The sequence below is a fragment of the Erpetoichthys calabaricus genome, chromosome 8, assembly GCF_900747795.2.
Source record: "Erpetoichthys calabaricus chromosome 8, fErpCal1.3, whole genome shotgun sequence".
Classification (NCBI taxonomy): domain Eukaryota; kingdom Metazoa; phylum Chordata; class Cladistia; order Polypteriformes; family Polypteridae; genus Erpetoichthys; species Erpetoichthys calabaricus.
Genome location: NC_041401.2, coordinates 115082413 through 115100723, shown reverse-complemented (window position 1 = coordinate 115100723; position 18311 = coordinate 115082413). Strand labels below are relative to the sequence as shown.

General features: G+C 40.5%; 1 protein-coding gene across 1 annotated transcript; it reads right to left on the bottom strand.

Annotated features, from left to right (window-relative positions):
- Nucleotides 1-7851: 7851 nt before the first annotated feature.
- Nucleotides 7852-10662, bottom strand: LOC114655971 (ADP-ribosylation factor-like protein 4C). Its single transcript, XM_028807318.2, has 2 exons — nucleotides 9288-10662; nucleotides 7852-9175 (listed from the first exon to the last, which is right to left on the bottom strand). Exons 1-2 carry the CDS (start codon nucleotides 9884-9886, stop codon nucleotides 9121-9123), a joined length of 654 nt encoding a protein of 217 aa, XP_028663151.1. The 5' UTR covers nucleotides 9887-10662; the 3' UTR covers nucleotides 7852-9120.
- Nucleotides 10663-18311: the final 7649 nt, after the last annotated feature.

Sequence of the window (18311 nt, the reverse complement as noted above, 5' to 3'; positions counted from 1 at the left end):
TAAATTGAAACCTGGCTTAGTCAGAGCCTACCCAGATTCCACTGGTTTCAAGGTAGCAACTTGCTCTCGAATATATGCATAAATAAACATATAAATGTATTTAAAATGCAATCTATTGGAATAAGAAGATATCAAAATGAATGAATTATTGAATATCAATAATAAGTAAATAGTAATGTGTGTGTGTGTGTGTATATATATATATATATATATATATATATATATATATATGTATATATATATATATATATATATGTATATATATATATATATATATATATATATATATATATGTATATATATATATATATATATGTATATATATAAATCGTATAACGTATATAATAAAGTAAGATACTTTACCAGCTGAGGATAGATAAAGAGAATTCCAGTCAATACAAGTTGTGGCGAAATTAAAACAAACCTGTGCATGTGATATTCCTACCACTATAATTATATACAAAGGTAATCTAAGAAACCCAGGAAATTTCAGGTCAGCTTACTTGGGACAGGTAAATTAAATGTAAAAAGACAGAGTTGAATATTAGATATTGAGTACATTAATTTCAGCAGGAGGTATTCTGTTTTATTAATGTGCTGTATTTTTTTTTTCATTTCATAGCAGTAGAAAGTACAATATTATTTAAGATGCCATTCATAAGGCTTTTGATGTGGCAACTAGTGAGAGTCTAGTTACAGCTTTGGTTTAAAAAAAAGAAAACAGCTGGGTATAGTGAATGAATATTTATTCTGAAATTGGATTATCAAATGCTTAGAATCCTTTCACTGAAGTATCTAGCATTTACCTTTTGGCACATGCATGATATTGAGATTCATCAAGATTTATACATTCTGCTGCAAAAACACTTTTCCTTTATTCCCAAATTATTCATTTTCTATAATATCATTTAGTTTTTTCTGTCAAACCCTTTTGTGTAATATGGAGACACTGCTATTTAGAAACAAATCTCCAGAAAAGGACTACTTAAAACAGTGCTGGATGAAGGTCTAACATTCATATTCACAGACAATAATTGGAAAACCATTCTCCAAAGAATATACTCTTTCTTGATTTTTGCTAGGCAAGGTTTAACACCATTTAAAATTCTACATGGTACTCCTCTGTCTTAGAAAGCATTTACAGTAACATCTGTTCAGGATTAAACTTATTTTGCCAAAGATGGAACCAGGCCCCAAAATCTGCTGGACATCTGTTTTTACTTGAAGTCTCAAAATTTGTCAACTTATTACATTTCTCTGGTTGATCCTGGATGGAAGGCACTCACTCAGCAGGCACCCTAATATACTTTTCCTTTGTTACATTACCAGCTGTTCATCTTATGTTGCTCAATAATAAAAACCATGTATTACTCTGTGCCCTACAAAAGGATGCACAATTTAAATTGGAAAACATTGCATTTATAGGTTTACAGAATCATTACTGACACAAAATACAGTGAAATTCTTACTTGCATGTGCTAACCAACAAGCAATGTGGATCAACCAAGCTGTTCTACGAAACATGGCAACTCTTTTTTGTTTAGACTCTTGAGAGCAGTCGTACATTTTAGACCATCGCTTATAGATTCATGTTTAGTGGTAAGGAAGGTGAGAAGGGAATGATTATTGTTCAAGTTGAATATCTAAAACAGAAAAATACATATTTAATAACATTACGCAATGTCTTTCAAGAGTCAAATTAAAAAATTGGGGTACTACTGTAGATGTAATAATTTGCCACTCACTAACCTATTACCCAATTCAGAATTTGATGGTGGATTTCTCCACCATGTAAATATAGGTCTTATATGCCTGTGTTGCACTGTTTAAGTTCAGATTATGGTTTCATTTTTTTTGTTTGATGAAAATTAATTAAGCATATTGATCTTAAAAAGTGAGATCACCAAGACTCTGTTCTAAAGGTGCATCTTTTTTTATTTAAACAAATATTCATCCTCCCATCCTTTTCCAAATCTAATCAAGCCAATTATGTGGAATTATCTTTTTTTAGATAAAACTGTAATAAGCAAATTGGTATATAACACGAAGTTACTGTACCATATACCAATCAAGAAATGTGGACATATTTCAGATTTGGAAATAGAGTAAATGCAGGAGATGGAAACGTTTAGTATGTAGAATGCTGGAGTAAACAGTACACTCTGTGAGGGAGTTACTCCCAACATGTATAATGCAAGGCCACATAAGGAATACTGTGAGCAGGATTTGGCCTTAATATTACAAAACGGCCATAACAGTCCTAGAAGAGATAATACACTTATTCCAAGTCTGCAGGGATATGAGATCTGAGAAAATCCTGAAGGGGCTGAATATTTTCATTTTAAGGAAACTGGTTGAGAGTGAGGAGTGACATCAGAGAAGTTTTTAAAATCATGAAGGAAATCATTAGGTTGGATGTCAGTGGCTACTACAAATTAAACTTCTCCAAAAGAAGCATAGATGTATATTGTTTAGAGGTACAATTTGCACAAATGTGACAAAATATCTCTTTAACCATTGAACAAGGCACCAAACAATATGGCTGAAAGCAGCAAAAACATAACCTCAAATGTCAACATTACACTGGAAATGTTAGGTTTGTAGAAACTGAAACGACATGTTGGGTTGAATAGGGTTGATAGAAAGATAGCACAGTGCCTTTGTATTATTTTAATGTCTATCATTGCAATTTTTGTCTGTTGAAAAAAATTCTAAGCATATTAAAATATAAAACATTAAACAAATGACTCAAATTACAACCTTTAAGAAGAGCTCCCTTACAATGGAGTGCCTCAAAGTGCTTTGCATTCAGTTGTTACTCAACATGGAAGAACAAATTTACCAATCTGCTCAGTTACATTCATCATGGCTTGGACACTACCTTTCATATGTATGCATGTACACATTAAAAGCAAGGACATGAAAGGGTTTAATCTATCAAACACATTTCTAAACATAAACTGAAAACATCTCATACAAAACAATAAAAAGACCCTCCAGGCAAGCTTTATTTAAGTGACAATGACAATAAAGATCTATCTACTATAAATATGTACCATTTGTTTTGTGGGAATGTGTTATTGTCTTATATTAGTTCTTTGACTATTGCTTTATTCCCACCAAATTTGATAGGATATAATGACATTTTGCAAGGTTGTACCCACGTTTGAATTGAATCTGCTTTCAGAATATATTAGCTATGTTGCACAATGTTATCCATTCATTTTTCTAATCCATACACTTGGGATAACTTACCCCACCCAAAAATCATTGGGTACAAAGAAGAAAGCAACTCTAAATGGAATATAAGTCCATCTCTATAGATACAAGTACGTTGCCTGGCTGGAAATACTACTCTGCTTCCATGATCTAAGAGGCAGTGGAGTTTACTGTAACATTCATGTGTAGCATGTCTCATTCTTTTCAATATCTTAAAAAGACATCCCGATATGAATTTTACAAATATGATAACAGTCTGAAATTTGACCTATGTCTGATCTTTGTGATATTAACTGACAACTGTAAAAGAGAACTTGGTGGTAAGTCATATTGTAATTTAGAAACATCACTTTAATACAGTACTTCCATTCCGTAAATTAACAAAAGACAAAGTCTTCCATGTATACAGTTTATTGTGCACATGCAATATTTTAAAAAGGTTGCTTTAGACTTTGAAAAAATATGACATGGTTCACATCAGTTCAGCAAGACCATGAAATATAACTGAAATCATACACAGTCGAACATAGAGTCTAATGTTAAGGATCCTTTTTCATGTTGCAAATTAATATGTGTGTGTTAAACATTAAACATGAACCCTTTTAACAAGTTCATTGTAAAGACACAGTGGTTTCACAGTTCTTAGTTCAATTCCCGGTCCAGTGACTGTTTGGGTGGACTTTGCCTTTTCCTTCTCTCTGAGTGGGTTTTCCATTATGTTAGAAAGACCTACATGTTAGGCTAACTGACATCTCTAAACTGCCCTACAGTGAACTGCAACTCCATCTATGGGTTTGGGTTCTGCCAGATGCCAGGAGAGGATTTAAGCCTCTCTGACTGTGCACTAGAATATGAAGGTTCAGTAAAGGAGTGCTGTTGTGGATAAAGAGCCCATCCAGTGCCTGTCTAGTTCTCAGTGTTGCTCCAACTGACCTAATCTTAAAGTAGGATTAAGCTGTGATGCTGTCTGCCATCTTGCACCAGTGAACTTCATGGCAGCCAGGTATAACTTTACAACTGGTATCTCTGACAGAGCCCTTTCAAGCCTGAATAACTGCAGATAAAACTGTAGCCAATTATTAATCAGAAACAAATTCTTAACATTAAGAACAGTAATCTTAATATGTTTTAAATGGATGTTTAAATACAATGTCTAAAATATTAATGCAATACACTGCCTGTAGAAGTTTAGCTGCTGTTCTCTACTGCTTGTTCCCATACATATTATCAAGTTGTCTAGTGTGCAGTCTCATTATATGTAAACTTTAAGATTAACCCGAAAATGAATAACTGAAAATGACTGACAATAAGTCACCAAGTGAAGAAAATATAAACTGTCGATTTCAATCAGTACATTTAATTTAAGCTATGAGATCCAGAACACATGATTGCTTTATTACCCAGAAACATTACAAGCCATAATGTACTTCCGATTAAGAATGATTTAAGCTTCTTAATAGGAAAACTTATTAAATGTGAAAATTATGATTTTGTGAAATGCTATACTAAGGTGGAGTGGTGGCTCTGAGGCTAGGGATCTGTACTGGCAATCGGAAGGTTGCCGGTTCGATTCCCGTAAATGCCAATAGGGACTCTGCTCTAAGCAAGGCCCTTAACCTGCAATTACTGAGTGCTTTGAGTAGTAAGAAAAGTGCTATATAAATGCAAAGAATTATTATTATATCTATGTAACTTAAGAATGAATTTGAACGGCTATTTTCCTGCAAAACTAAAGTAAACAAAAATGCACTGAAACCACTTGTAGTAGTGCAAAACCATGAAGAATGGTGTGCAGACCACTTTCAATCCAGCTAAAGTCTTAGTGGGAGTCCTTACTCCTAACATTGTTTATCCTGGTTCTTCCCCAATACAAGATCTATGCTTGTTAACAGTGAAGTGGATTGTTTAAATTTCTTTATCCTAGATTATTTACTTTTTGGGAAAACTCTTAACACATTTTAAAAGAAGTCTATTTCCTATTCAGTTATGCATGATATCTCTGAATAATAAATGTGTTTGTAAACCTTTTTTTGCCAAATAGTGCACTGACTACTTAAGAAATCTTTCCAATCTAATTTGTGAATTACTCAAGTCATGGAAATCAAACCCTAATCTGACGCCTTTTGGGGCAATGGCAGAAATCAACCTTTGAAGAGAATGAGAGTAGCTGACCGGACACAAACTCCACTGTTTCTCACACCAGGGCACTTACCAGCTAACTTAATGCACACATTTGGGATGTCGGAAGAAACCACAGCGCCAGGATAAAATCTTCCCATTCCTTCAGGGAGAACATGCAAACACCCCATGGGCAGCGAATAGGTCAGGATTTGAAACCAGGTCTTTGCAGCTATGTAGCACCATTGCTAACAACTGTGCCACCATGTTGGAAAAATTCATTCACCCATTTTCCTAACTTAATCCAGTTACATGGTTGCAGGGAGCTGCTGCCTATCCCTGCAACATCAGATGCAGACACAGAATGGAGCACCAGTGTATTGTAAGGCGCACGCCAACACTTAGCCACTTACTCACTCAGACAATTTAGAGGTGTTAAGCTGATATGGACATCCTTAGGATGTGGGAAGAAACGGGAAAACTCGCACAGACTGATCAAACTGCAAACTTCACTCAGTCAGCAACAGACTTCTAAGAGGCTACAGCAATCACATGTTGCAATCAGTTAGATACAAATCAGGAAGCAGATTTCTTTTAAGTTGAGACCAAGTATTGACAAAAAACTCTTACAAATAATCAGTAAAATCTGGTAAATACCTTAAAAAAACAAAAGTCTAACGAGTGGAAGAATGTTAATTACAGATTGATTTCAGGAACCAGGGGACACATTACTATAAATTAAAAGACAATTAGAAGAGGAAATGACTTTCTAATTAATCACTGAGCATGATCAAAAGCCAGCAGATGCTGCCGAGTTTAAGCAACGTGCCACATTTTACACCCTCCCCACTTCTCCACAGTCCAAGTATGCTAGCATAAGTGAGACTATGCAGTGTAACCCAAAACAGACAGCAAAGCCAGTGCACCTTGGAGGCTAACTGGCCAAATAAGATTTACTACAGGCATTCTGTTAAGCACTGTCACTTAAAAAAGCCTTTGTAAATCATTAAATAATAACTGCAGAATTGTTCATATGAAGCAAGCAAATTAAACACTAAGTTAGAAAATTATAATTAATTAAGGAAACAAAGCAGAATACTTCATATAAAAGAATGTGTTCTTTTATATGTATCAGCATATTATCTAAATAACTAGAAGAGGTGTAGTGGAAGTAGGAAACAATACTTTTTTTTTCTTTTATGCATACTGTAAACCAATACATTTTTATTTATGTTTCATATCTAGTGTATTTTTAATTTTTTCTTACATACCATACGATGGGAAGTGAAGCAAAACAAAAGAGCTGCCTTGAAAGCTTGCATATTGTAATCTATTCAGTTAGCCAATAAAAGGTGTCATTTTGCTTCACTTCTCATTGCATCCATAATGGCTAACACGGTACGACACCAGACCGTACAATATACACACACAATCTATTGCCAGCCTGGGAACAGATGATTACAACATATTTCCATTAAAAACACATATAACAGCATGTCCTCTAAGGTAACACAAAATACCCCTGATAAGAAACCCTAAGAACAATAGGGGGTCTGTTTACATTACAGGGGATATCAGTGGGAAACTTCCTGTGTAAGAACAAATACTCCTTGCTAAAACACATTATTCCTAAAATAGGGCACCAAAAAGTGGAGATTTATGAATTGTTAAATTGTACTCTCTTTTTCCTCTATCATGGGTCTTCAGTTTTAATTCTAAAATTTCACAGTAATGGATGTTAATATAAGGAAGGTGCTATAACAAATCTGTTAGTAGTGCTACTCTTTCACACCTTTAGTTCTCAATTCAAATCCTTATTTGTTCACTGTTTGTGTGGAGTGTGCAAGTTCTTCTCCAATTTTATAGGTTAACTTTTTTCCCTTATATTTCAAACACATACAGGCCAGGCTGGCTGAAGACTTTAGACTGACCTAGTACAACCGTGTATGGATTGTGTCCTGCCAAGAACTGGCATTCCATCCAAAACTGGATTTCTGTTTGGCTCCCAATGTCCCCAGATGGGTTCTAAGCTCCCCTGACTTATACTGTAATTACTTTTCTAATCTGTATGATTTTTTTCTCTTACTTTTTCATAAGTAAAATCTTTTTAAAAAGAAGAAATTAACAAAGTCAGGTGGACTTCTGGTTGGGAATTTTTCATGCATTTATTTTTAAGGCATTTCCTTTCAACATAAAACTAGGGCTGCAGGCTGATTAAAAAAGAAGTAACACATACAGAGGACTGCTATGTATTTTTTTTATTATTTGCCTAGAAAACATTAATCTTCATAGCCATGCAATGTAAGTAAGAAAATCTAAATGTTACTAACATGCTTATTTTTAAAAGGTTCCTCTGTAATGTGTGTACATTTATTTAACTGCTCCCTATGGCCTTTTTTTCACAGGGTGACTATGGAAACTCAGTGTAAATGCACAGAAACACTCAGGTTTGGGTATGTAATCAATATTTTTCTTCTTTGTATTGTATGAACAAATTGAAACAAGCATGAGTCCTTTGAATGATATGTATAATATCCTAAAACATTTTTTTATTGAAAAAACAAATCAAATGATATGCCTTAAAAGGAAATGACTTAATGGCATCTGGTGAAAACAAGCTAAGGTAATCAGGATTAGCCCAGTTACCAGGTACAAAACATGAAAAACATAGAAATGCTTACAGTTGTTTCAGACAGTAACATTAGAACGTATGTGTATACATTTTAAATACTTTAATATAAAAAATACTGCAGTAGTTTTTTGGATCATTTGACCCACTATTCATTTTACAGTGTTGTACTACAAAAGTGCAAAAAAAAAAAAATAATAATAATATAATCAATACACAGAAATGGTGCCACAGTCAATACCATATTTTTCTGCAAGTATTTGGACATTAAACTCTGTTTCATGAATGCCCCGGGCAATACGCAGTTGTACAGTACAATAGTGAGTTACAGAATACCACCTCCATTAGGTTACCTGGCAAAAAATCATCTTTGCCAGCTCATAAAATCCAACAGGATTTCAAAAAGATTAAAATGAGTCATGTGAAATATATACAGTATATGTAAATCCTATAACCTCTTACAGGATTAAACATTCACATAGGATTTGGTATGTGTTTGTTTTTACTGGATTGTGTAATATACAGGCATCATCACTGTGACAATTTCTTTTTCATATCACTCCTTTAAATGGCGGGGACCACCACAAGGCTCTTTACACAAGCAGCACACCATAACTTACAGAGATTTATAATGTAACATGTAAGTTATCTGCGTGAAAAAGTAAACAAGTGGATACATAACAGGGTAGATAAAAAGGCAAATCAAGAATAACTCTTCACAATGAAATTCTCAATCTGTAAAAAAATAAAATAAAGCATCCTATATAAATTATGCTAAAAACGAAAATCTATTATCTTCACATTTTAATAAATAAAATGTTATTATTTTAATTGATTTGTAAACACACATCCCACCAATCAATGGACAGTGACTCGGGGGTGACGTCAGTAATAATTTCAGGAACAAAATATGGATCACTGCAGAGTAAATGAATACCATTAATAAAGCAATCAATGGACAGCAGAACACGTCCTGCGATTACTCCGCCGTCTGCTCTGCTAATATAGGGGTGCGTGTGCTTCCCCGAAAATGACATTCCCATTGCTGCTGCACGAAACCTCGGACTATCGGTTAAAAGGGTGCGGAATCCCATTTCCTCATTCTCCCCGATATTTTCAATGTTTAAACAAATGTTTGCAGGTCTAGAAATGCTTCATTCAGAAAGTTCATTGCGACTGAAATCCTCAGCACCTCGATCGCAGTATGAACTGTAAAATAAAAACAAAATCCAGTTAGGCACCTTTGGTAGATCAGATCACGGGACGCGTGTCTTTCTAGGCGCCCCGCAGTAGTGTGAAAATGAAAAAAAAAACGCATTACCGCTGCGGTGGCGGCTGTGACTGCTGCTTCTTCTTCTGCTTCAGCGATTTTCTTCGTTTCACGATCATCTCGTATAGCTTGTCCATGCCTTCGGTTAGCCCCTCGCCTATGATGGCACAAGCCGGTTGAACGTGGTAGCTGGTGGAGGGGGAGAGCTCGTGGAGCGCAAGGTGTTTTTCAATGTCCGCAACAGGCAGGGATCTGGGCAAGTCCTGCTTATTTGCGATTACTAGCAGCGGGGTCCCTTGATTCTCGGCAAATTTGGTGACTTTATGGAGCTCCGTTTTCGCCTCCTCCAGTCTGTCCACGTCTACGGAGTCCACCACGTATATAATGCCGTCCGTGCAGCGGCTGTAGGATTTCCAGAGCGGCCGCAGCTTCTCCTGTCCCCCAACATCCCAGAAATGGCAGCTGATGCCCTTCGCGGCCCCGTTACTCAGTTTGATTCGTTCGGTATTGAAGCCGATCGTTGGCACGGTGTTCACAAACTCGTTGAATTTTAGTCTGTACAACACAGTGGTTTTGCCGGCTGAGTCCAAACCCAACATTACAATGTGCAAGGACTGAAAAGCGGACATGTTCGATAGACTGTTGCCCATTTTTTATGTATATTTTGATGTTGTTATGAAAGGATGTGAAAGGATCACTCCGCTTGCTTCAAGGATTCCCTTGGAAAACAGCAGGTTGTGTGAAACGTACAGAATATTTCAACCGCGCCAGCCATTTCATTAAATGTTTAACTGAGCGAGGTCAAACTGGCATCTCACCATGCGTCGATCTCTGCTCACTCGGTGTAGGTGTAAAAGAACTGCAATACAAGATAGATCCGACTCCGAATCACGGCCAGCCCGTTTTATCCAACTGCAGATTAAATAAAACAAATTTCCCACGGTCACTCTTAGTCCAACCGCAACACAACCTAGAGCCGCATCTGCCTTTGTGCCTCAATTCCGTACGATCTGGTCGGTGTTCTTCCAAAAAAAGAAAATAGAAACGGATCAATGGAATGATGAGTTGTTAAGGAATGTCCATCCAACATTAAGCAGTACCATTTTTCTGCCAGGTTTAATTTACTACGTTATATCTCCGTGTGCATTTTCATACTCCCAACTTCCCTCATTCAGCAGCTGCTTGAGCTCCTGGCATGCATAGATAATCAGGTAGGTGCAACGTCACTTACTCCGCCTCTTTACCTTTGCGCATGCGGACGAAACCAGACGCTGCAAATCTTTTCATGAACTTACAGCTGCTTGCAGGCTTGGCCAACAGCCCCACCCACATCCTACATTCGTCCGAGGACAAGCCGGCTCCCGTTTACTTTCAAGAGAGACTCTCAGATGGAGAGAGGACGGGTTAGTGATGGCCGTGTGGGCCCTACTGACATCGAAAGATGAATATGCAACAGGCTACACAAAGCTCCACCCTTTATCGCTTGCTCTAACAAATGAACAGGAATGCGACGCATTAAGCCACGTCAAGAAACTAACGCAGTGCTGTGGCTTAAACAGTTTTTTTCAGTGTTCTTTTGCAATACATGTTAATATTAAAGGTGGCCACCTGGTTCCTGTCCGTGTGGAGTGTATAAGTTCTTCCCACGTGTGCTTTACAATTTTTTCTTTTTTCCAGGTGTTTGGTTTTCCTCACCCATACAAAAAACGTATGAATTACAGTACCTCCGAATAAAATACTGTACATGTAAACTAAGTTGTGACAGGTAACTCTTTCTGAGTTACTATCTTGCTGTAAGAGAATTAATAGCTGATCGTCTGGATCTGTAACACAGGAACCTTTAAGTTCTAAGCCAGTGGAGTAGCTAGGGAGGGGCAAGGGGGGACATCAGTCCCCGGGCGCAGAATCCAGGGGGCACCAAATTTCCCTTCCCCATTGCATTTTGGCAAACAGGAGGGGGCGCGAAATCTTCAGTTGTCCCCGGGCTCTGAAAACCCTAGCTACACCTCTGTTCTAAGCAGACAGTCAGTCATTTTCTAACCCACTTAGTATGAACAGGGTCACTGGGGATGCTGGAGCCTATTCCAGCTAGCACTGGGCACAAGGCAGGAACTAACCAAAGGACAGGGTGCCATTGCATTGCAGGGTAAAGACACACAACTACACACTATGGCCAATTTAGGATCGCCAGTTTACCAAACCTGCATGTCTAATGACTGTGGGAGAAAACCAGAGCACCAGGAAGAAACCCATGCAGACATGGGGAGAACATGCAAACTCCATGCAGGGAGGACCTGAGACGCAACCCCTGGTCTCGTTACTGCAATGCAGCAGCGCTACCACCGTGCTACAATGGCGCCCCAATTCTAATCAGTTTTAGTTTTCTCCTACTGTTTGTTCTAACATACCATTTGTGGGTTTTTTTTGAGTGTACTGTTTTGAACTCCCCCCACCAAGGAGGTTTAATAAATTTCTTGTATAGACACGTTTCTCTCTCTTTTTTTTTTTTTAAAAAAAAAAAGAAAAGTCAGTTGGATAAATCTATATTGGACAAATTAACATTTTGGTACATAAATCCTACACTACCCTATCTACGACAAATTTTAATCCATTGTCAATGACTCAAACTCACTTGTCAGTTTTCTTTTTACAGCAAGCTAAATGGAGTAATTGACATTGCTTGTCAATACCTGGAAGAGGTCTGCCTATTCTGCAGTCCAAGAATGTGTACAGTATGTACAGTATGTGTTAGGATAGCTGGTAACCGTTTAGTTGTATAAATATCTATGCTCAGCAATGGACTCATGCCATTGTCCAGGGTGGTTTACAACCTTGTATCAGGTGAAACCAGCTAGTCTCTGATCAACCCACATTGCTAAACTGGATATAGAATACCTGAAGAAAAATTGATTGACACTGTCACAACACTGTTAAATTTTTTACATGTATTTGAATATTCTGTTTTTGTTCTTTCAGGTAACCTCCAAAAACTCTATATAATTTTTAATTAACAATTTTGGCTTTTCACTAAGAACTCTGTTTTCATACTTTTGCAAAAACAATATGCTGAATATGTGTGCATATGTTGTTTGTAATGAACTAGCTTCCCTAACCAGGAATTCCCGTAAACTGTTCCAGGACAGGTTCCATGCCTGCTCCTTCTGGTGCTTGAACACATTTCAGCTGTCCATGTCTTTATACTGGAAGACGCAGATCAAAAATGAAGAGATGTACAGAGTTAATAAGTCTAAGGAAGTCATTCATTATATTTATTGATCCTTTCGTCTAATTCCTGAGACCACATAATCCCATGTGGTGTGTTGTGCCAAACGTGTTGCATAATCACACTGTTTTATTTGATTCATCATTGTCTTTAGTTTCCTTTGCTATTAGAGTAGTGATCTATAGTGTGCTAGCTTTACTAACCTATAACACCATAAGAAGCAGATAAATGGAAACTAACTCTTTGGCTTGATATAATTACAGTGGGTTCAGAAACTATTCATCCATCCATTATCCTACCCGCTTTATCCTAACACAGGGTCACGGGGGTCTGCTGGAGCCAATCCCAGCCAACACAGGGCAAAAGGCAGGAACAAACCCCGGGCAGGGCGCCAGCCCACCGCAGAGAAACTATTCAGACTTATGCAATTTTTGCACACTTTATTGTGTTGTAGGTTTCATTTTAAATGGTTACATTTACCATTTTTGCCCATCAATCTACACCCAATAAACCATAATGGCAAAGAGAAAACATTCTTTCAGAAGGTTGCAAAATTTATTTAAAATCAAAAATTGAATACTTGTATGAATGCAAGATTTCAGACCCTTCAACACTGCTTTGTAGAAGCCCCTTTGGTAGCAACCACTTCAAGTCTCCTTGGGTAAGTCTTTATCATCTTTTCACACCTGAAATGAGTAGTTTATTTCATTCTTTCTGGCAGATTCTCTCAAACTTCATTAAATTGGACAGGAATTGTCTGTGAACTGCCATCGTTCTGTCTCTTCACACATGTTCTATGGGATTTAATTCTGGACCACTAAAGAGCAGTCAGACACTTGTCCCAAAGCCACATTGGCATGTTTTGACTGTATGATATGAAGTTAGCCACTCTACCATACACACCTGATCGAAGGAGTGCAGCTGAGATGGTTGTCCTTCTGACAGGTTTTCGTGTCTCAGCAGAGGATTTCTGAAGCTCTGTTTGAGTGATTATTGTGTTCTTGGTGTCCTCTCTGACTAAGGCTCTTCTTGCCCGCTTGCTCAGTTTGGCTGGATTTCCACAATTATTAAGGCCATTGTGACCCTGGGAATACTCAAAGCTTTGGAAATATTTTTATACATGTGCTCAGATCCATGCCTCACCACAATTTTATCACAGAGATCTCATGGATTGGTTTTTCTTCTGACATGCAGTGTGAATTGTTGGAACTTACTGTATATACACAGATGTGTGCCTTTTTAAACTAAACCTAATCAATTCAATTTTCCACAAGTGGCCTCCAGTCTAGTTCTAGACACATCTCAAGGATAATTAAAACAAACAGGATACATCTGACCGTAACTTGGTGTGCCACTGCAAAGAATTTGAATGCGATTAATCCATCCATCCATCCATCCTCTTCCGCTTATCCGAGGTTGGGTCGCGGGGGCAGCAGCTTGAGCAGAGATGCCCAGACTTCCCTCTCTCCGGCCACTTCTTCTAGCTCATCTGGGAGAATCCCAAGGCGTTCCCAGGCCAGCCGGGAGACACAGTCCCTCCAGCGTGTTCTGGGTCTTCCCCGGGGCCTCCTCCTGGTTGGACATGCCTGGAACACCTCACCAGGGAGGCATCCAGGAGGCAACCTGATCAGATGCCCGAGCCACCTCATCTGACTCCTCTCGATGCGGAGGAGCAGTGGCTCTACTCTGAGCCCCTCCTGGATGACTGAGCTTCTCACCCTATCTTTAAGGGAGAGCCCAGACACCCTGCGGAGGAAACTCATTTCAGCCGCTTGTATTCGCAATCTCTTTCTTTCAGTCACTACCCATAGCTCATGACCATAGGTGAGGGTAGGAACATAGATCGACTGGTAAATTGAGAGCTTTGCCTTACTGCTCAGCTCCTTTTTCACCACGACAGACTGATGCAGAGCCCGCATCACTGCGGACGCCACACCGATCCGCCTGTTGATCTCACGCTCCATTCTTCCCTCACTCGTGAACAAGACCCCGAAATACTTGAACTCCTCCACTTGAGGCAGGATCTCGCTCCCAACCCTGAGAGGGCACTCCACCCTTTTCTGGGTGAGGACCATGGTCTCGGATTTGGAGGTGCTGATTCCCATCCCAGCCACTTCACACTCAGCTGCGAACCGATCCAGAGAGAGCTGAAGATCACGGCCTGATGAAGCAAACAGGACAACATCATCTGCAAAAAGCAGTGACCCAATCCTGAGTCCACCAAACCGGACCCCCTCAACGCCCTGGCTGCGCCTAGAAATTCTGTCCATAAAAGTTATGAACAGAATCGGTGACAAAGGGCAGCCCTGGCGGAGTCCAACTCTCACTGAAAACGGGTTCGACTTATTGCCGGCAATGCGGACCAAGTTCTGACACCGGTTGTACAGAGACCGAACAGCCCTTATCAGGGGGTCCGGTACCCCCATACTCCCGGAGCACCCCCCACAGGATTCCCCAAGGGACACGGTCGAACGCCTTTTCCAAGTCCACAAAACACATGTAGACTGGTTGGGCGAACTCCCATGCACCCTCCAGGACTCTGCTAAGGGTGTAGAGCTGGTCCACTGTTCCGCGACCAGGACGAAAACCACACTGTTCCTCCTGAATCCGAGGTTCGACTATCCGACGGACCCTCCTCTCCAGAACCCCCGAATAGACTTTTCCAGGGAGGCTGAGGAGTATGATCCCTCTGTAGTTGGAACACACCCTCCGGTCCCCTTTCTTAAAGAGGGGGACCACCACCCCGGTCTGCCAATCCAGAGGCACTGTCCCTGATGTCCATGCGATGTTGCAGAGACATGTCAACCAAGACAGCCCTACAACATCCAGAACCTTGAGGAACTCTGGGCGTATCTCATCCACCCCCGGGGCCCTGCCACCAATGAGTTTTTTGACCACCTCGGTGACCTCAGTCCCAGAGATGGGGGAGCCCACCTCCGAGTCCCCAGGCTCTGCTTCCTCATTGGAAGGCATGTTAGTGGGAGGAGGTCTTCGAAGTACTCCCCCCACCGACCCATAACGTCCCGAGTCGAGGTCAGCAGCGCACCATCCCCACCATATACAGTGTTGACACTGCGCTGCTTCCCCCTCCCGACACACCGGACGGTGGACCAGAACCTCCTCGAAGCCGTCCGAAGGTCATTCTCCATGGCCTCCCCAAACTCCACCCATGCCCGAGTTTTTGCCTCAGCAACCACTGAAGCCGCATTCCGCTTGGCCTGCCGGTACCTATTAGCTGCTTCTAGAGTCCCACAGGACAAAAGGGACCGGTAGGACTCCTTCTTCAGCTTGACAGCATCCCTCACCACTGGTGTCCACCAACGGGTTTGGGGATTGCCGCCACGACAGGCACTGACCACCTTACGGCCACAGCTCCGGTCAGCCGAATCAACAATAGAGGCACGGAACATGGCCCATTCAGACTCAATGTACCCCACCTCCCTCGGGACGTGGTCAAAGTTCTGCCAGAGGTGGGAGTTGAAGCTATTTCTGACAGGGGGCTCTGCAATACGTTCCCAGCAGACCCTTACAACACGTTTGGGCCTACCAGGCCTGACCGGCATCCTCCCCCACCATCGAAGCCAACTCACCACCAGGTGGTGATAAGTTAACAGTTCCGCCCCTCTCTTTACTCGAGTGTCCAAGACATGTGGCCGCAAGTCCGACGACACAACCACAAAGTCAATCATCGAACTGAGGCCTAGGGTGTCCTGGTGCCAAGTGCACATATGAACCCCCCTATGCTTGAACATGGTGTTTGTTATGGACAATCCGTGACGAGCACAAAAGTCCAATAACAAAACACCGCTCGGGTTCAGATCGGGGGGGCCATTCTTCCCAATCACATCCTTCCAGGTCTCACTGTCATTGCCCACGTGAGCATTGAAGTCTCCCAGCAGAACGAGGGAGTCCCCAGAAGGTGTGCCCTCTAGAACCCCCTCCAGGGACTCCAAAAAGGGTGGGTACTCCAAACTGCTGTTCGGTGCATACGCACAAACAACAGTTTGGACCCGTCCCCCCACCCCGAAGGCAGAGGGAGGCTACCCTCTCGTCCACCGGGGTAAACCCCAATGTACAGGCTCCAAGTCAGGGGGCAATAAGTATGCCCACACCCGCTCGGAGCCTCTCACCGGGGGCAACTCCAGAGTGGTAGAGAGTCCAGCCCCTCTCAAGGAGATTGGTTCCAGAGTCCAAGCTGTGCATCAAGGTGAGCCCGACTATATCTAGCCAGAACCTCTCGACCTCACGCACTAGCTCAGGCTCCTTCCCCTTCAGAGAGGTGACATTCCATGTCCCAAGAGCCAGCTTCTGTAGCCGAGGATCGGATCGCCAAGGTCCCCGCCTTCGGTCACCACCCAACTCACACTGCACCCGACCTCCTTGGTCCCTCCCATAGGTGGTGAGCCCATGGGAAGGGGGACCAACATTGCCTCTTCGGGCTGTACCTGGCCGAGCCCCATGGGTGCAAGCCCGGCCACCAGGCGCTCGCCATCAAGCCCCACCTCCAGGCATGGCTCCAGAGGGGGGCCCCGGTGACCCGCGTCTGGGCGAGGGAAAACGCCGTCCAAATTTTTTATTCATCATAGAAGGTCTTTTGAACCGCACTTTGTCTCATCCCTCACCTAGGACCAGTTTGCCTTGGGTGGCCCTACCAGGTGCATATAGCCCCGGACAACAGAGCTCCTAGGATCATTGGGACACGCAAACCCCTCCACCACAATAAGGTGGCGGTTCGAGGAGGGGAATACGATTAATGAGATCTATCTATCTATCTATCTATCTATCTATCTATCTATCTATCTATCTATCTATCTATCTATCTATCTATCTATCTATCTATCTATCTATCTATCTATCTATCTATCTATCTATCTATCTATCTATCTATCTATCTATCTATTTTTGATCTTTTGTAAATTTGCAAATCTTTCTGAAAACATGTTTTAATTCATCATTATGGGCTTATGAGTGTAGATTGATGGGCAAAAAAGCAAATTTTTGACTTGCAGTCCATTAGTTTGACATGAATGCCATCACTGCAGTTCAAAAAATGCTGGAAAGCAAACAGCATGGGAATTAAACATCTTGTTTATTTTTCAGTGAGTCGGTCAATACTCACCCGAATAGGGGATAAATATACTGGGAGCTGGCACAAGGGGATTTAGTGCACAAGCAAAATTTACTTTTAAATGTTAATATTGTAGTAATAACAAAATTCTTAATTTATATTAATTTGGGGTTGTCTTCTTAAGATATAAGAGCACAAGTAATGTGAATCTATGAAAAAACATTTAAAAAGTGCACATTGAATGCCTTCACTAACTTTTTATTGTAATAAATAACATACTGTATTACTTGCCATCACATGAAAATGTATGTAGTTTGAAAATAAAATAATAAAAAGATAATTATTTAAGAAGTCATCCAGAGATGTGTCATCCTTTCTAAAAGGAAGCAAAGACTGAGAAAAATTTCTTAGCACCAAATATGTTAACGTGACACCACTGTATGCCTTTCAGATTTATATTCATTAAGCTTTTTCATGCCCTACATGATTTCTTTAATTGACTTGTGGTTAAAGCATCCCTGAGAGAACAAGCAAGCACAGAGCCAATATAAATAAAGCAATTAGTGTTATCCTTCTGGGTACATTTTTATCTAGGTTTATTGGGTTGGATTGATATACATATGCCACACACACAGTACCTGAGCCAGGATTTGAACCTTGAACTCTGGATCTGTGGAGCAGTAGTGTTAACCACTTTGACACCAAAACAACATGTACAAATACAAACAAAAAAATATAGCTCTTTAAGATAGCAGGTGAACTAGAAAGTATACAAGAAGACATG

Coding starts and splice junctions, on each gene's coding strand:
- LOC114655971 (XM_028807318.2), bottom strand. CDS start 9,886: ATGGGCAACAGTCTATCGAACATGTCCGCTTTTCAGTCCTTGCACATT. Junction 9,176..9,287: donor TCACAGCCGCCACCGCAGCG/GTAATGCGTTTT, acceptor TTTATTTTACAG/TTCATACTGCGATCGAGGTG.